The sequence below is a fragment of the Echiichthys vipera genome, assembly GCF_963691815.1.
Source record: "Echiichthys vipera genome assembly, chromosome: 20".
Classification (NCBI taxonomy): Eukaryota; Metazoa; Chordata; class Actinopteri; order Perciformes; family Trachinidae; genus Echiichthys; species Echiichthys vipera.
In genome coordinates, this window is record NC_139845.1 from 24,073,617 (window position 1) to 24,089,652 (window position 16,036).

General features: G+C 43.7%; 1 protein-coding gene across 1 annotated transcript in view; it reads right to left on the reverse strand.

Moving 5' to 3' along the window:
* LOC310962832 (EF-hand calcium-binding domain-containing protein 6-like) overlaps positions 1-16,036 on the reverse strand; it is a gene marked incomplete at both ends in the record, with an annotated part of 67,619 nt that overhangs the window by 43,641 nt on the left and 7,942 nt on the right. The window contains 2 exons of the mRNA XM_083935429.1: positions 10,488-10,548; positions 10,707-10,810. Of these exons, the coding sequence (XP_083791555.1) occupies positions 10,488-10,548; positions 10,707-10,810 (165 nt within the window). The remainder of the gene's footprint in view (positions 1-10,487; positions 10,549-10,706; positions 10,811-16,036) is intronic.

Consider the following 16,036-nt stretch of genomic DNA (forward strand, 5'->3'; position numbering starts at 1 on the left):
TTACAAGATCATCAGCATGGCATGGGTTTAGAGGTGGTAGCGAGGAGATGGCATTTTTAAAGAGTACATTAGCATGTTCATTGATGTAGCGCTTTTTGACATTCTTTGATTCTGTTTGTGTCTCCGGAATTAAAGAAATATTAAAGAAAACACAGAAATGATCAGACAAGGAAAGATCAGTCACAAGAACATCAGAAACATTGAGACCTTTTGTGATAATCAGGTCCAGGGTGTGTCCTTTACAATGAGTAGCCTCTTTCACATGTTGAGACAGGTCAAATGTATCTAAAATAGTAAAAAGTTCTTTTGCACCCTTGCCATTCGAATCGTCAATATGAAAATTAAAGTCACCAGTTATAACTGAGTATTTAGGTGGCCTATAAATAATTAACAGAAGAATTTTGGGAGAGCATTTCAACACAGCACACAGGTATTCGAATGATGTAAAATCACCAAGTGACATCTGTTTCCCCTGAAATATGTTTTTAAATATAGCAGCAACCCCTCCCCCCCTTTTCCCAGATCTACATACATCAATAAAGTTATAGTTGGGGGGTGCTGTCTCGATCAGAATGCTTGCACTGTTATATTGCTCCAGCCATGTTTCAGTTAAAAACATAAAATCAAGTTTGGAATAGTAATAAAATCGTTGACTAAAAATGATTTGTTATTCAGAGACCTAACATTGAGCAGACCCATCCTGATGGTGTTATTGACAGGCTTCGATGTTGACTTTGTTTTGGAGAGGATAGGAATGAGATTGTTTAGGTTAGCAGGGTGTCTACGTTTCCCAATGTTCTCTCTCTTGGTAGTCACAACAGGAATGTAGAAGGTGCCAAGCTTTGACGTAGGCAGCCTTGGGCCCAGCTGATAATGTGGTCTACTGCTGAACCCCTTTCTGTATCAATAATATTCAGGACTGCTGTCAGGGCGGGGCGGGGGTGGCCATGAGGGGGAGGAGGAGTGGGCAGCGTCAGAGCTGGAATGAACTACTGGAGGTGGACGTTGAGGGCGTAGAGGGGGTTTACGTAAGAGGGGCGGAGTAGGGCTGAGGGTTTGTGAAGCACGCCTTCGTGGAGGTGGGGGAGGAGGTGGGAGGGAGGTGCCACTGAGATGACGCTGAGGGGGGGATCGCTGAGGTCGGTCAAGGGGGGTAAAAATAGGGGTAGGGCGGGGAGTGGGTGGGGGTAGCTCCCGGAACTCCAAAGGGGATAAGGGGGGAGAAAGGCTTACTTGAGGAAGGGAGAAGGATGGAGACCTGGATTTAGGCTTGGGGGGTGTGGGGGAGGGATCTTCATGCCCATTTGAAATGAAAGGGGAGGTAGAGGGGGATGGACACGTCTCCTCTTTGCTCCGGTGTCTCTCATGGTCAGCGCTCTCCTTTTGCAATGGCGGTCCTCCTTCGACGTTCATGATAAGCTGTGTTGTGTCTGTCTTTTCCGTTGGTTCCTCTTGTCTCTTGTCCTTTGAAGTGATGATAGATGGATGACGCAGGAAGTAAGACATGTTGGTCATGAAAAGCTTTACCCCCAGCTTATTTAGACAAAGTCCGTCTGCCTTAAAAAGATGCCTGCGGTCCCAGAAAAAGCTAAAATTGTCAATAAAATGCATCGAACGAGCAAGAAAAACGCTGGAGAGCCACTCATTCAGCGAGTAAAGTCGACTGAATCTCTCAGCTCCTCTCCTGATCGGGGGTAGAGGACCACTGATAAACACCTCAGCATTCACAGCGCTGACTGTTTCAAAGAGTTTATTGAAGTCCTCTCTCAGCTCCCTTGATTGTTGTTTTTCAATGTCATTAAAACCAATGTGCAGAATGATATTTTTCACATTTGGGTGTGCAGCCACAATATCCAGGATTCTTTTTTCCAAGTCAGACACCGTATCCTTCGGAAAGCAGAGTACTTTGGTGTTATTATTGCTTTTCATATCTTTTACAGAAAAGTCACCTACAATCAGATTTTCAGGCCCACTTGTTAGCTTTCTCTGTGGTTTTAAGTTAGCAGGTCTTACCCTTCTGCGTGGTGATGGTGGGTTATTCAGGCAATCAGAGGGGGATCCATTGTCGGGCAACAGTGGAGCAAACCTGTTCTTTAGTTGAACACTTGCTTGCTGGGGAAGTTTCTTGGTACTTTTCCTCTTCTCAGCTGTCCGCTGCTGTGTCCTACGTGGCAAGGGAGTTGATGAAGCGCTATGCCTGGATAGAGATGGTAGCGCAGGCCAACCGGTCAGATCAGAGATATCGGGGCGCTGGGTCCTCCCGGTTATCCGTTCTCCCTTGTCGCAGGGAGGTGGTCTTCTCTTTGGCTTTGCCCCAAGTGTGTTCCAGGGAGTATTATCGCTGGTAGATTTATTACCCTGTACAGGGACCTCCCGTTTCCTCGTAGCTTCATCATTGCTAGTGTGCTGGGTTCTGGCATGCCCCTGTCCACTATTTTCAGTCAGTGCTAGGGTGGTATTGTTGTCACAATATCCATTCACTTCTATAAATACTTCTAACCGATGAATTTTTGTTTCCAGCAGCAAAATCTTCTTTAGTAGTTTGTGGTAATCTTCCATAGAGAAGGGAGGCATCTTCTGGTGATTACCTTTAGCACTGTAGCAGAGGCTCAGGCTTATCTTGAATGGTAGGCCTCCCTGCCTAGCGTTGAGGAAGTCGTAAAAATATTGAAAAATGCCTCTGTTATCTAAAATAAATATAATCCCACTGGTTTTGTAAGTATCCAGGAGCTGTTGCTCTTTGTTTCTTATTGAGGAGAAGCAAATAGTAGCAGATAGTAGCAAAAAAATGCAAGCAAAGGCGAGAGCAAGCAGAAAAGCGTCCGCACTGTAGCAAAGCAGGAAGCGGAATTAAAATGACACAACTTAACTAAGGTCTTGTAATCTACTGTGATAAGTCTACATAGACCTTATATGAGTCAACTGTATAAAGGCCTTTACACACCGGGGAGTCTTTTTCCTGTAATTTGCACTTAAATCTATATGTATAACTGTTGTTTTTTTTTACAGAACGTGAATATTACACAGAGAAAAGTGACAGGTTTTTTTTTCAGATCAAGGCCAATTTTACGGGGCTTTCACACCGCACATAAAAACAACCAATCAGGTTGTTAGTTTACTTATTAGGATTATAAAACCACAAAGGTCTGCTGCTAGACCTCATTCATCTATGGATCAGACGGAAAACTATTTGACTTTCATCATCGACAAAGGCAACGTAGATAGCTTCACTTCTTCCGTTCTGACCTTTCACACTGACTATCGCCAGTTGACTTTCGTTCCGTCTTGACTCCGCCTAGCTCCACTCAACCATCTGGATTCGCTCCATAGGAAAGTGATTTCAGGGTCTGCAAAAAATGGTCGAGCCAATCGGAACCACCGAGCGGGGCTTGATAGATGTGACGTAGTGGAGAAGCAATTGTTGTGATTCAGACAACAATGGCGGCTCGCATCAAGGAAGCAGACGTCAACATGGATGCTGCGGTTTCATCCTTGTTTCCGATCTAGAGACGGCTCTGAAGGCTTTTGGTGGTGGAAACCATGTCGGCTGTTCTGTTTGGCTTTTCCCTGCGTCGCAACCAGTGTCACAGGTTGGTTTCCATGTGAGTGGTTGAAGTAGCACTTAAAAAAAGATGACAGACAAGTGGTTTATCCAATCATATGCAAGGATTTTTGATAAGGCCCCGTCTCCTGAAATCCCTTTCCTATTAAGCGATCCCAGATGGATGAGGGAAACAAGGGGGAAACCAAATTCATCTGGAGAGAGTCAGGTTAGTGTAAAGTAGCATGAAAAGAAAATACTCAAGTAAAACACATGGGCTTCAAACTTGTAATTTAGTCCAATAATTGAATGAAAACCTCTGGTTCACAGGTTTGTTAATTTAACAAGGATTGCTTTTGACAAGGTTGTTGCTTTGAGTCGGCCTATCACTACTTCTTTTGATCAGCTGTTATGGTGTTGCACTTTGAGGCCCATTACTACGATTTACATTGATAAAATAACGACATTATATGCACTCCATTGTCGCTGTAGTCTTCTACAATATCCATTAATGTGACGCTTGTATTTTTCCGGCCCCTCATTTTGGACCATTTTTGTCAGCCGGCCTCAATTCCAAATGAATTGAACAGTCCTGTTTTGGATTCTAATGTTAAGCACTTTGAATTGGTAAAAGGCATTATACAAATAAACTTGCCTGGAGAAACTGGACGATAACCGACAGAAAATTCAGAACACGTAAATGTGGTTGACTATAACTCAAATGAGTGTTGTTTAGTAAATGATTCATGAAATACCCTGACAAGGTTGATTTGTTTCAGTGTGGGGTACTGTGACACAGTCCTGTCTTGATTCAGAGCCCTGGCTGGCATCATATTATTGTTCCTAGAAGTCGGTCCTATTGGACACATCTGGCTGGCTGGTAAGATAAAAAAAAAGCATATGCACATAAAGAATGGCGTGATGAAGAAAGAGGGGGATATGGATGGATGACAAATAAATGTGTTTTGTGTCAACTGAAGGATGTGGGCTGTGAGAAATGTTTTCCTGAAACACACAGTCAAACACACACACTCTATATATGTATGTCTGTCGTAAGGATTAACACAGCCCTGATAGCCCTTGGGGCCTTCATTTATCCACACATGGGATTTGGTTGATTTTCTGCATTCCACGACAACATCCACAGTCTAGCTCAATGTGGAACACAAGCAGCACAAATCCAGAGTCAATTCCGTCATGCTTCCTACGTAGAGACGGAATTCTGCTAGAGCTGGCCCCACAAACACGTCTGCTGCCACAGGAATCACCCCCCCCCCCCCCCCCCCCCCCCCCCCACACACACACACACACACACACACACACACACACACATACACACACTGAGGATGATGTGTAAGTCATGATGTGTAAGTCATGTTTTTCTTTAATTGTTTTTCAAAGCGGTGTCTGTGAAAGTGCGACTTTGCAGCATTAATAGATGTTAAAGCAAGAAAGAACAATACTATGACAATTAGTTTAGGGCTGCAGCTATCAAATCTTTTTGTAATCGAACAGGACGCAACAAGATATGTGTGTGTTGAAGGCAATACACTCGCTATTTTCCATGAATAAGTTTACTATTTAAACAATTGCATTAAATTCTACGTGAAACAAGACTTTACTCAAACAGGTTTGAAAGACAAATAGATTTATTAGAAAATTAATTAGAGAAATTATGAAGAGTAACTCGCTGTCTTCCTGTTCACCGTAACAACAAGCAACGAACCAAACTCCACTGACACATTTACCCAAACATAACTATAAAGACTGATCAGGGAGCAGCACTGTCGCCTCACAACAAGAGGGTTTCTGGTTCGAATCCCAGCTGGGGCCCTTCTGTGGAGAGTTTGCATGCTCTCCCCGTGTCTACGTGGGTTTTCTCTGGGTTATCGAGCTTCCTCCCACAGTCCAAAGACATACATGTGTTAGGTTAATTGATGACTCCAAATTGCCCGTAGGTGTGAATGGTGCCCTGTGATAGACTGGCGTCCTATCCAGGGTGTACCTCGCCTCACGCCCGATGTCCCCAGCTGGGATTGGCTCCAGCCCCCCCCCCCCCCCCCCCCGCAACCCCAATAGGACAAGCGGTTGAAGATGAATGAATGAATAAACAAACAGGCATTTACGAGGAGAGCTAACGTTACGCATTCTCTTCCTGTTTGTCCGTAACTATGGCAACCGCCCTCCTTAAATCCGAACAGCGGTGCATGGTGAAGTGCCTTTAACAATGGGCTTCTTTCAGCTCAGACGCTGAATCATCGATGTCGTGCTGTTGTGGTAGAACAGTTGTAGTTTGTAGTAGACACAGTGGGCCTCATTTATCAATCTTGCGTGAAAACGGGCGCAGATCTGAGCACAGAATTGGTCGTAGGAAAGGACCCACGTGTGATTTATGAAACATTCGTATCTGTACAATCTCAGCGTACGAATGAGCGGGCCTTGATAAATGCGGCGGCTGAATTCGATCGTCATTAACATGTTACGCCCCTAAATATTCCTGGTTCGGAGGCCTCGCCCACTGAGGTCAAACACGGAGAGGAAGAACGCTGGTTAGAAAATAAACTTTTCCGTCACACAGATCGGCATCCTGACATCCGAGATGGAGCAAAATAAAGATGTGCTTTTTTGCAGTCTTAAGAGTGGAATAAAAGGGGCCCATCAAAACGCTGTATGGAAAAGAATAACGGAGGCAGCCAACCCGAAGCAGCGCTCCACTGTGACCTGTGTGCGCCTGTGCGCACTCTTGGACAGGTGCAGTGACGTGCGGTCAGGGGAGGCAGGTGAGGCTGTGCCTCCCCTGTCATCATGAGAGGAAAAAGAAACGAAATAATAAAATAACACAAGTATTAATATTTGTCCTCTGGACTATGATTTTGGTGTGGTTCTTAATGTATTTTGACCGTTTTTTATAGTAAAAATGGCAGAAAATTCTGTATTTCCTATTTAAATAAACGGAGTCTCTTCGGAGACGAGAGGTGAGGCATGGACAGCCGTGCCTCCCTCCAGATTGCGCAATCACTCACAAACTGTATTGAGCGCGTGCCCTCTGCGCGTGCTTGTTCCCATTTCTGTTTATGTTTCCAATATGATGGTTGAGGACACTTTTATGTAATAAAAGCATACGTCTTCTTTTCCATGGTGTTCAGTGATGTATTTTACGTATGTGTGTAATATTTACATCTTATTGTTGTGACATAAATCCACAGGGGAAATGCCTGGCTTGAGGCAGGCAGTACCTCTGCCTCAAGGCAGGCGGCGATAGTGAGCAGCCTGATAGCCTGCAGCCAGATAACGGTGAACTCTGACCTGTGTACAAAAAGTAAACACAGAAGTGTGCTGTGCGACGCTGTAGAGCTTAGAGACAAGCTGTCATTTCTCGCCCTGAAAATGGAGGATTTGATTTCTAAACTAAGACATTTTTCAAAGCTGGACTTTCAGTCAGTAAAGGAAAGATATACTGCAATATACAGTCATTTACAGTAAAGGAAAGATATACTGCAATATACAGTCATTTACAGTAAAGGTAAGATATGCTGCAATATATAGTCATTTACAGTAAAGGTAAGATATACTGCAATATACAGTCATTTACAGTAAAGGTAAGATATACTGCAATATATAGTCATTTACAGTAAAGGTCAGATATACTGCAATATACAGTTGCACTGGTGTTTTAAAATGGTTTTCAGCATCCTATTCTCTCCTCCTATCCTATTGGCATCCTCCTAGTGCCTCCCCAACCCCAACCCTCACTGCACGTCACTGGACAGGTGTTGTGCCATATTCAGCGCCCCTGCCGTGAAATGCACCCCCTCGCATTATAGGTGATATTCTGGATCAGAAGGCTGGTGTTTCCACCTAAAGGAGTAGTTTATATACAGGTAACCCAATTAAAAGCACACACTTTGAACATATGAATTGCAAGAAAAGCTGGGATTATATTTTGGAAACGCTGAGTCAAATACATTCAACTTGCTCAAAAGATCCATTTCATTCATTTTGTAATTATGGCTGCAGTTTATTTCCACAGAACATACAAAAAGGTGTTGTTTTGTGTTCGCTATTATCCAAGTTTGTGATTTTAAACTCTTAAAATAGTTTAAAGACTGTAAGTAACCAATGTTCTGACCGTTGTCTGTTACCTGTATATAAACTACTCCTATAGGTGGAAACAACAGCCTTCTGATCCAGAATATCACCTTTAATGCGAGGGGGTGCATTTCACGGCAGGGGTGCTGAATACGGCACAACACCTGTGCTCTTGCTCTGTAGCGGGGTTTGCCAGCGGGGTTATTAGGTATACTGTTAGAGGATAACCTTTGTCATCTAGAAGAACCATACAAAGATGTTAATAATCTGATACCTTGTTTGATTTATTGCAATTTATCGAGGGTAGCCACCAACAGAGGAGATGGCTTTGGCTCTGCAGTGCGTCTTGCTGCAGCCGCGTGCCAACACATTAATTTATTAATTCAATGTCGGGGTCGCGGGGGGCTGGAGCCGCGCTGTTTTGATATTTAAAAGAATCGTGTGTCCCTCCGGCCACCTGACCACCTGGCCACCACGTTTAAAAGCGACAGCTTGGCATCACGAATCACCTGTACATTTATCGAGTGGTAGTTTTTGCGATTGATGAATGCGTAATCATTCATGGATGGTGCCTTCAGACGCACATGAGTACAATCAATTGCTCCAACCACAATTTTTATGTTTTTTATTCGTTTTAAGAATCCGTTTTGATCTGTTCTTAATATGTGACTGCTTATGCTTAATGACAGCTCAGGTTTGTTCATTATTTTCAGACAGATTTTGCTGTGCTGCACCGCAAATACACAGGCTGAAATGTGCGTACACAACCTCAGACCAGACGTGAGATTTGATCGTAGCTCCCGCTCACGTCCAACTTGATAAATGCCGACGTTGCCAGGAAATGGTCGTAAGCACGTTTTTCTACCATACGTTCGTTTGATAAATGAGGGCCAGTGTGAAATGATCCCAAACTTGTACTCTGCTTTTTCCAGATGTAGTGGTGTGCATCCACAAAAACTGTCTGCGCTGCACAGGCTGCACAACGCATGAGATAGGAATTAAATGAATCATCGAGCCAGAGATTTTGCCTCAATGAGGCAGCCAGAGGGTACCAACGATCCATAGTTCAATTGAACAGAAGGAAACAATTCTTGGGCTGCAGCTTTTAATAATAAACAAATCAATTGTTCCAATTGTTGCCTCAATGAATTTTTGTAATTGAGTTCCTTGAGTTACTCGATTAATTGCTTCAGTCCTAAATTAGTTTAATTAGTAATATACCGTAGTGTCCTGAATATAAGACGCCGTTTTTTTCCTGGAAATCCGAAAAAGGGGGGTCGTCATATTTTCGGGGTCTAGATTCAAAGGCCAAGTAAGTGCTTCTATAGACACAGTCACTGAGTCACAGTGTGAGTGTTACATGTCAGTATACAGTCACAACAACAGATGGCGGCAGAAATCTGTAAAAAGAGTTCCTTTTATGACGAGCCATCAATCACAACACAGTTTACAGCAACAACTGTCTTACTGTGACAAGGGACTGAAACATGCAGAAACACAGTGATCGCCCAGAGAGAGGTGACTCAAAATTTGGCCAAGTTAGCGGACAACTGAGGAGGAGTTATGTAATTTTAATACCATGGGGATTAACGCAACAGAGTCAAACAGCTGTCAAGCAGCGAAGAAACACAGGAGAGTCGTTGGTCTATTAGACGCAGAAGGTATTGCTTGGCTTTGTTTTTGTCGACCAACGATTATTTTGAAACTGGCTTTTCTGATCTTTTTGTTTGTTTAAGGGGTTCCTGAAGAGGACTATTTCTGGTTTATGAAGAAAGACTTATTTTGTTTTGGTCGTTGGAACGGTTGGTTGGAAATTGGACATTGGATTGAGAGAAAATATTTGTTTTTTGTAAAACAGGATTTGGTCTTCAAAAAGTATTTTTCTGAAAATGATTCTTAAAAAAAGGAGGGTTTTCTGTTATTCCGGACAATAAGCTATACTGCAGAACTGGAACACAATTTATTTACTGGTCACATCAGAAAAGTTCATCCATCATGAAATAGGTTGTGTAATTGTATCAGTGTAACTCACAGTTGGTGAAGTACTGTATTCTATTATAGTTTGTGCTGGCAAACTATAATAGATTATAGTTTGTGCTGGCAAACTATAATAGTAATTGCTCACACTCACACTCACTCACAGTCACAGTAAGCTAGCTCAGTCTGTCCCTCTATATTTATTGTGGAGCGAGACACTGTGGTGTTGGCCTCAGCACATTGGACACAGGACATTGATGCTCACCACTTCGTGCATCTTTGCATTATTCTCCGAAATGTCAGGCACCGTACAAACAATAATAATCTGGGAATTAGCAAGTACACAGACGTACTGCCAAACATTGCATTTGTATGATTGTGTAGGCTACTATTATATTAGCCTCTCTTCCCTCCAAGTCGAAATAACTGTCCACCTCTTGATGTTTAACACACTGGACAGTCATCCTCCTCATCATAGCTCTGACAAAGCAATCTCATGGTTTTCTCACACTCCAGCAAAATGCCTCTTCATTTCCCAGTGTGGTGGCTCTCTCTGTTACCATGTATTTGAGGCCATTTCACTCCCTGTGGTCTTTACATAAACAACGGTTGCTAAAGAACCTGCTCGGCCGGTCTTCTCAGCCATCCATTGTTGAAATGAAAAGTGTGGTGCACGTTACAAAGAAAAATCGACTCCTGTCTTACAACAGGTTGCCAACCATTTCTCTTTTGTGGCACGTCCCTTCTTACCCACCTTATTCAGGCACATTGAGCTGTTTCTTGGTGGGTACCAACAATCCATAGTTCAATTGAACAGAAGGAAACACAATTCTTGGGCTGCAGCTTTTAACAATAAACAAATCAAACAGAGGATACACACCTTATCTTTGAGATGCTTCTGTATCTCAGACAGGGACATGGAAGCATCCTGTGGACCACGCCTGAGTGAAACAGACAAACGGACTATTCAGTTAATTCATGTTCAACTGCTGCCACCAAACGCCTCAAAATGCAAACGCAGCGTGCTGTTTCTTTGTTTGGAAAATGTCTGCTGTGTGTATGTGTGTGTGTGTGTGTGTGTGTGTGTGTGTGTGTGTACCTCACACTGCTGCGGCTGCTGCAGGCTCTGTTGGCCGCAGGAGCTCGGCTGAACCTCCTCAGAAACTGCATGTAGTCCACTGTCTCAGCGCCCCTCTCACACTCCTACAGCAGCCACAAACACAAAGACGTGTAAACAAGTGGTTCCATCTTACAAAAGACAACACGACTGTGATGATGATGATGATGATGATGATGATGATGATGATGATGATGATGATGATGATGATGATGATGATGATGATGAAAAGCAAGGAGGATGAATAGAACAGAATAGAATAGAATAGATTTTTATTGTCATTGTTATCGTACTATGAAAAACAGTTTAGCAGGTTTCAAGTAATACAAAATAGAACATACGTATAAAAATAGTAAAATATAAAAATCAAGATATATATATATATACACATATACACAATAAGGTGCATAAGTAAGTGGAGGGTGGGTGAGTTTATTGCACTTTGGTCTTAGAGAGGGGTGGGATGGAGGGGCGGACGGTTTGTGCATTGTAATGCCAGCGGGAAGAAACTGTTTATCAATCTGTTGGCTTTGGAATTTATTGGGGGTGGGGGGGGGGTGTAAGTGATGTCCAGGGTTTGTGGGGTCTTTGGATGGGGGAGCAGTCATGGGTACAGAGCGAGTAGAGGAGAGGGCTGAGGACACACCCCTGTGGTGTGCCAGTGTTCAGGATGAGACTGGATGATGTGTGAGCTCCCATCCTGTCGTTCTGGAGTCTGTGGCTCAGGAAGTCCAGTATCCATGTGCACATGTGTTGTTCAGTTTTTGGGAGATAACTGTATTAAAAGCTCAGCTGAAATCAACAAACAACACTCTTAGGTATTTCCGTGATCCAGGTGTATAAGAGCTGTGTGGAGAGCTGTGATGACTGCATCATTTGTCGATCTGTTTGCACAATATGCAAACTGGTGTTTGTCCAGGTCAGCAGGGATGGCGGATTTGAAGTGGGAGAAGATAAGTCTCTCAAAACATTTGGTGAAGACCGGGTTTAGAGCAACTGCTAGTCATTAGGGCAGTACACTGTGCTTTTCTTTGGTGCTGGGATGATTGTGGCTGACTTAAGGCAGGTGGGGACCACAGACTGTAGTAGCGAGAGGTTAAAGATGGTGGTAAATACCTCTGCTAAGTGGTCTGTGCAGCTGCCTTCCTTGTGTTGACTCTGAGTAGGGTCGATCTAACCTGGTGTTGGTGCAGCTGTATGGGGTCATCCTCTCCCGGGAGTGAAGGATGGGTTTCAGCCATGTTTCAGCAGTCAAATCAAGAAAAGAAGTGGTTCAGCGTGTTTGGCAATATGCTGTCCGTGGGGGTACAGTTGTTGCTGGTAAATTGTTCTTCTGTGTGCAGCTTGTATCTACGTTTGGCCTCACTGATGTCCCTGCTCAGACTTTGTCATGCCTCTTTTTAAGAAAGGCCCAACTTGCCTCTGTGAAGATGATAGTGTAGTGGAGACATTACTCTACATCCTACAAACTTTCCAAACATTTCAGTACCAGCGTCTGTGATAATGGCACATATTATGGCGTCTCCGTAGAGATGGTGAGAGCACTGGGTTGAGCAGTAATTTTCAGTACGAGGCTGTTTGGGGAATACACTAGGTGACATTCTCAGGAACAGGGCACACCTGGGAAATGCAGCCGCATTCTTTTGTTCTGACCCTTGTGCTGTTTTACACACACATGGACACACACACTTAACAGAAAACTGGTAAAGAGTTGGCACATACCCAAACACACACAATTAGGGAACTAGTTTCCACAAAACCACACACACAAATACATGCATACATCCAATTGAGCAGACAAATACTTCGCACACACATGCAAGTATACCTATTTTGGTGGCTCATAATCAAAGTACAGTCCCTGTTGCCCTGCTCTACATCCTTCCATGGTGTAATCCAGTGCAGTGGTCCCAAGCGGAGCTCCTGGCATTGAATCTTATTATAGACACCACACCGTCCAATTATCACTGCTATCAGCAGCTACAGAGCGTAACGTGTAGCCCCCACCCCTCATGCTCTATATACCTGTGACAGGGTTACACAAGCAGTTCAGTCTGAGGCTGAAGGTAAGACTAAGGTCAGTGGCTCATGGTATGGAGGGCAGGGGCCAGAAGACATGTCTATAAATCATCTGTAAATTTCAGCTTTGTATAAAATAATCTTCTTAGCTTCAAAATGGAATCGGCTGACCTCAACAAATGACCAGAACCCACAACAACAAGCATGTTTTGCTGAACGGTTGCCACCATGGTGGCAGTAGGGTACAGGATAATGGTACAGTGTTGAGCAAAATGCTTCTGGACACGACTGGACAGACCTACAACTATCACAGCCAGTGGTAAGTGGAGAATATTAGCAGACCGTACACTAAAATTCATTTCTGAAAACAAGAACATCCTTTATAGGGGGGAGCCCTAGTGTCTAGAATGAGTATTTGCATAAAGAGCGGGAAAGTGAGATGCAATCAGGTTATCACCCAGAATGCCCGTGGAGAGCCATTCTAATGTCAGGCATGAACTGATGTCCTTAGAGCTGTCCACTTGGGATCTGATCACTCAAGAGGCATGTTGATGCTAGGTCGGAACAAGGCCCAAAATGCCCTGTAGAAGATTCAAATGATAATTCTCTTGTCACTACTTTACACTTTATTTTTCACATATACTGTACAGTCATTTGATCCATCATTGATATTATTGTTTAGCGCAGCTTTTAAGGGATTTTAGAAATTGGCATATATGACCTTTAAGAATTGTCCAGATTTCAGATTTGTGACTGACCCTAGACGGTGTGAGGGTCGGTCTGGAAGGTGAAAGATTCAATCATTACCACAAACACTATGCATTACAACATATAGGCCTAGTACATCCCTGCCATTATTTTGGTGGATGAGCGCAGATTCTCCAAGATCTTGAGAAATCAGTCACCATGGCCAAATGTGGGTTCAAATAAGGCTTTAAAATGGGTGCTGCAACATGTAAGAGGATTCAGAGTCAATACTAATCAATCTTAACAGTAAAAAGACATTTATCAAAGGAGGAGATAGAGCTTGAGCTCTCATGATGCAGTGGATTTTCTGTGTCTTGTTCTCTGCATGAGTCTGGCTTTGTCACCAGCTTCTTCTTTAGCATCAGATTTGTCAGCCGTGATTGCCTTTACATCATCGACCCTCCTTCCTCCCCATTAAACTCTAATTATTCAAGCAGCTTTTGTTTTACAGGCACAGCTATTGGACATTTAATAATGTATCAGTATTTAACGGAAAAGGGTCTTCACTGATGAGACCAGGTAGATAAATAAAGAACAGAATCAGAGTGTGTGTGTGTGGCGGGGGGGGGGGGGGGGGGGGTTGTCAGACTGCTTGGGGCACCGCTCCCCCAAGCACAAAGCAACTTCCAAATCAAAATGTCACCAGAATAACAGCTGCTACTCCGATGATAGTCCTTTAAAGTAAACTTTCGACAACTCTCCAGAAAGCACACACACACTAACCCACAAAACGTCTTTAATGAATAAGGCGATGAGTGGGAGGGGTGGGCGACGGATTGAGGAAAGTGGGGCTGTGTATGGGAGGGGGTGGAAGACACAAAGTGCTGATATTATGGGAGGAAATCTGTGTGGGAAAGACAGGCAGTCAAACTGTCAGGCGTGAGCGCTGAGACGGAACAAAGAGGAACAGTGGAGACGATTACAGTGGCGTAGCAGAGTGACAGAGGCATCGTGTACAGAGATGAAGATGAAGGGAGAGGGGGAATTGTGCACGGAACCCAAACACACCACACACACACACACGCTCCATTGATCAACGCCGGAGAAGGAGCCATCCCGATGCAAGGCCTCGACACTCTCATTAGACCTCATGGATGCAGAGTGACGACTTCCGCATCCCAGATTTCATAGACCAGAGGGTTTTTAAAAATGTATTCCTTCATTTTCGGTAAACATCTGCAGGCTGCTGAGGAATCTATGGAATAAAACAGTAATGAATGACTCAGTGGGCTGGATCAGAGGGAAAAACCGATGCCAGCCAACGCAACAGAGGTGCAAACAAATAACCTCTGCTTTAACAGCTGCCAGATTCACTTCTCCTCTGACCAGTCTCCACTGCCACAGAGCATCATTTGCCAATGTCAGCTGCCGGGAAGAAAGTCAAAAAATCCTCTACTGCCATCTTCTGGATGATGCCTCACATGACACCACACAATTTGGAGGGAAAAAATCAAATACACATTCCAAGGCCAGCTTTCTTTGAGTGCCACTTTCACATCCTAATATTGTATTGCCCCAAAACAAACTGCTCAATCTACGCTACTACGTTTCAGTATAAATTACTTTGCTACGCCTGCCGTCCACACTACTGAGTTCCTCAAACGGAGAGGTTTTGGAAACACCCCTAATCCAGTTTTGGTTTGAAAACTCCGGGTTGTGTTTTAGTGTGGGCGGGCAGAAACAGAGATGTTTGTAAAGAATGACGCAGACTCCCACGTCAGTCACTCTTATCAGTTAGGTAGGCTAACAGACCTGACTGTGATTTCATCCTTTCTCTTTGTCATCACTTCCTCCACTGATGGATAATGCTCCCTGTCCCTGTGACCACCTTATACTCGTGAGTTACTTTCACTAACTCTTCCAACAGAGTCAACAGTCCAAGATTCAAGATTCAAGATGACTTATTTGTCATATGCAAAACAATTACAGCAGCAGTCATTAACAATGAAAATTTTAAACATGAAGTGTTTATTTTTGTCACAATATAACTAAAGTTTTATTACTACTCACTGTCTATGTATAGAAGTTAAATAAAAAGGATTAAGCTTTTCACATTATTATCAATTTGACACAGATTACACAAGTAAAGGATGTTGCAGATAAGCCCCAGGTTAAAAGTAGATGCAGTAAGACGAGGGGGGATCGGGACTCAACTCATGCAGCAGCAGTGAACAGATGAGAGCCAGTCTGGGAGTGATGGACGGTCCAAAGCCTGAACCAGGGACTGCCTCAGCAATGTTTTAACCAATCAAAATTCAATTCAATTCAATTCAATTCAAAAAAACTTTATTTGTCCCCGGGGGGCAATTCAGGGACTAGCCAGGGAACTTTATTGCTGTATAAATCCTTTGTGTGGGAGGGACTCGAGGGACTAGCCAGGGAACTTTATTGCTGTATAAATCCTTTGTGTGGGAGGGACTCGAGGCTCTCCCTGGCTATCAACGATTGGAGATAACAGCTTGGCTGATGGACAGGCTGATATCTGGAGCCTGGCCATCATGTAGACAAAGTAGACTTGCTGATAACAAGTAACCTACCCGACACTG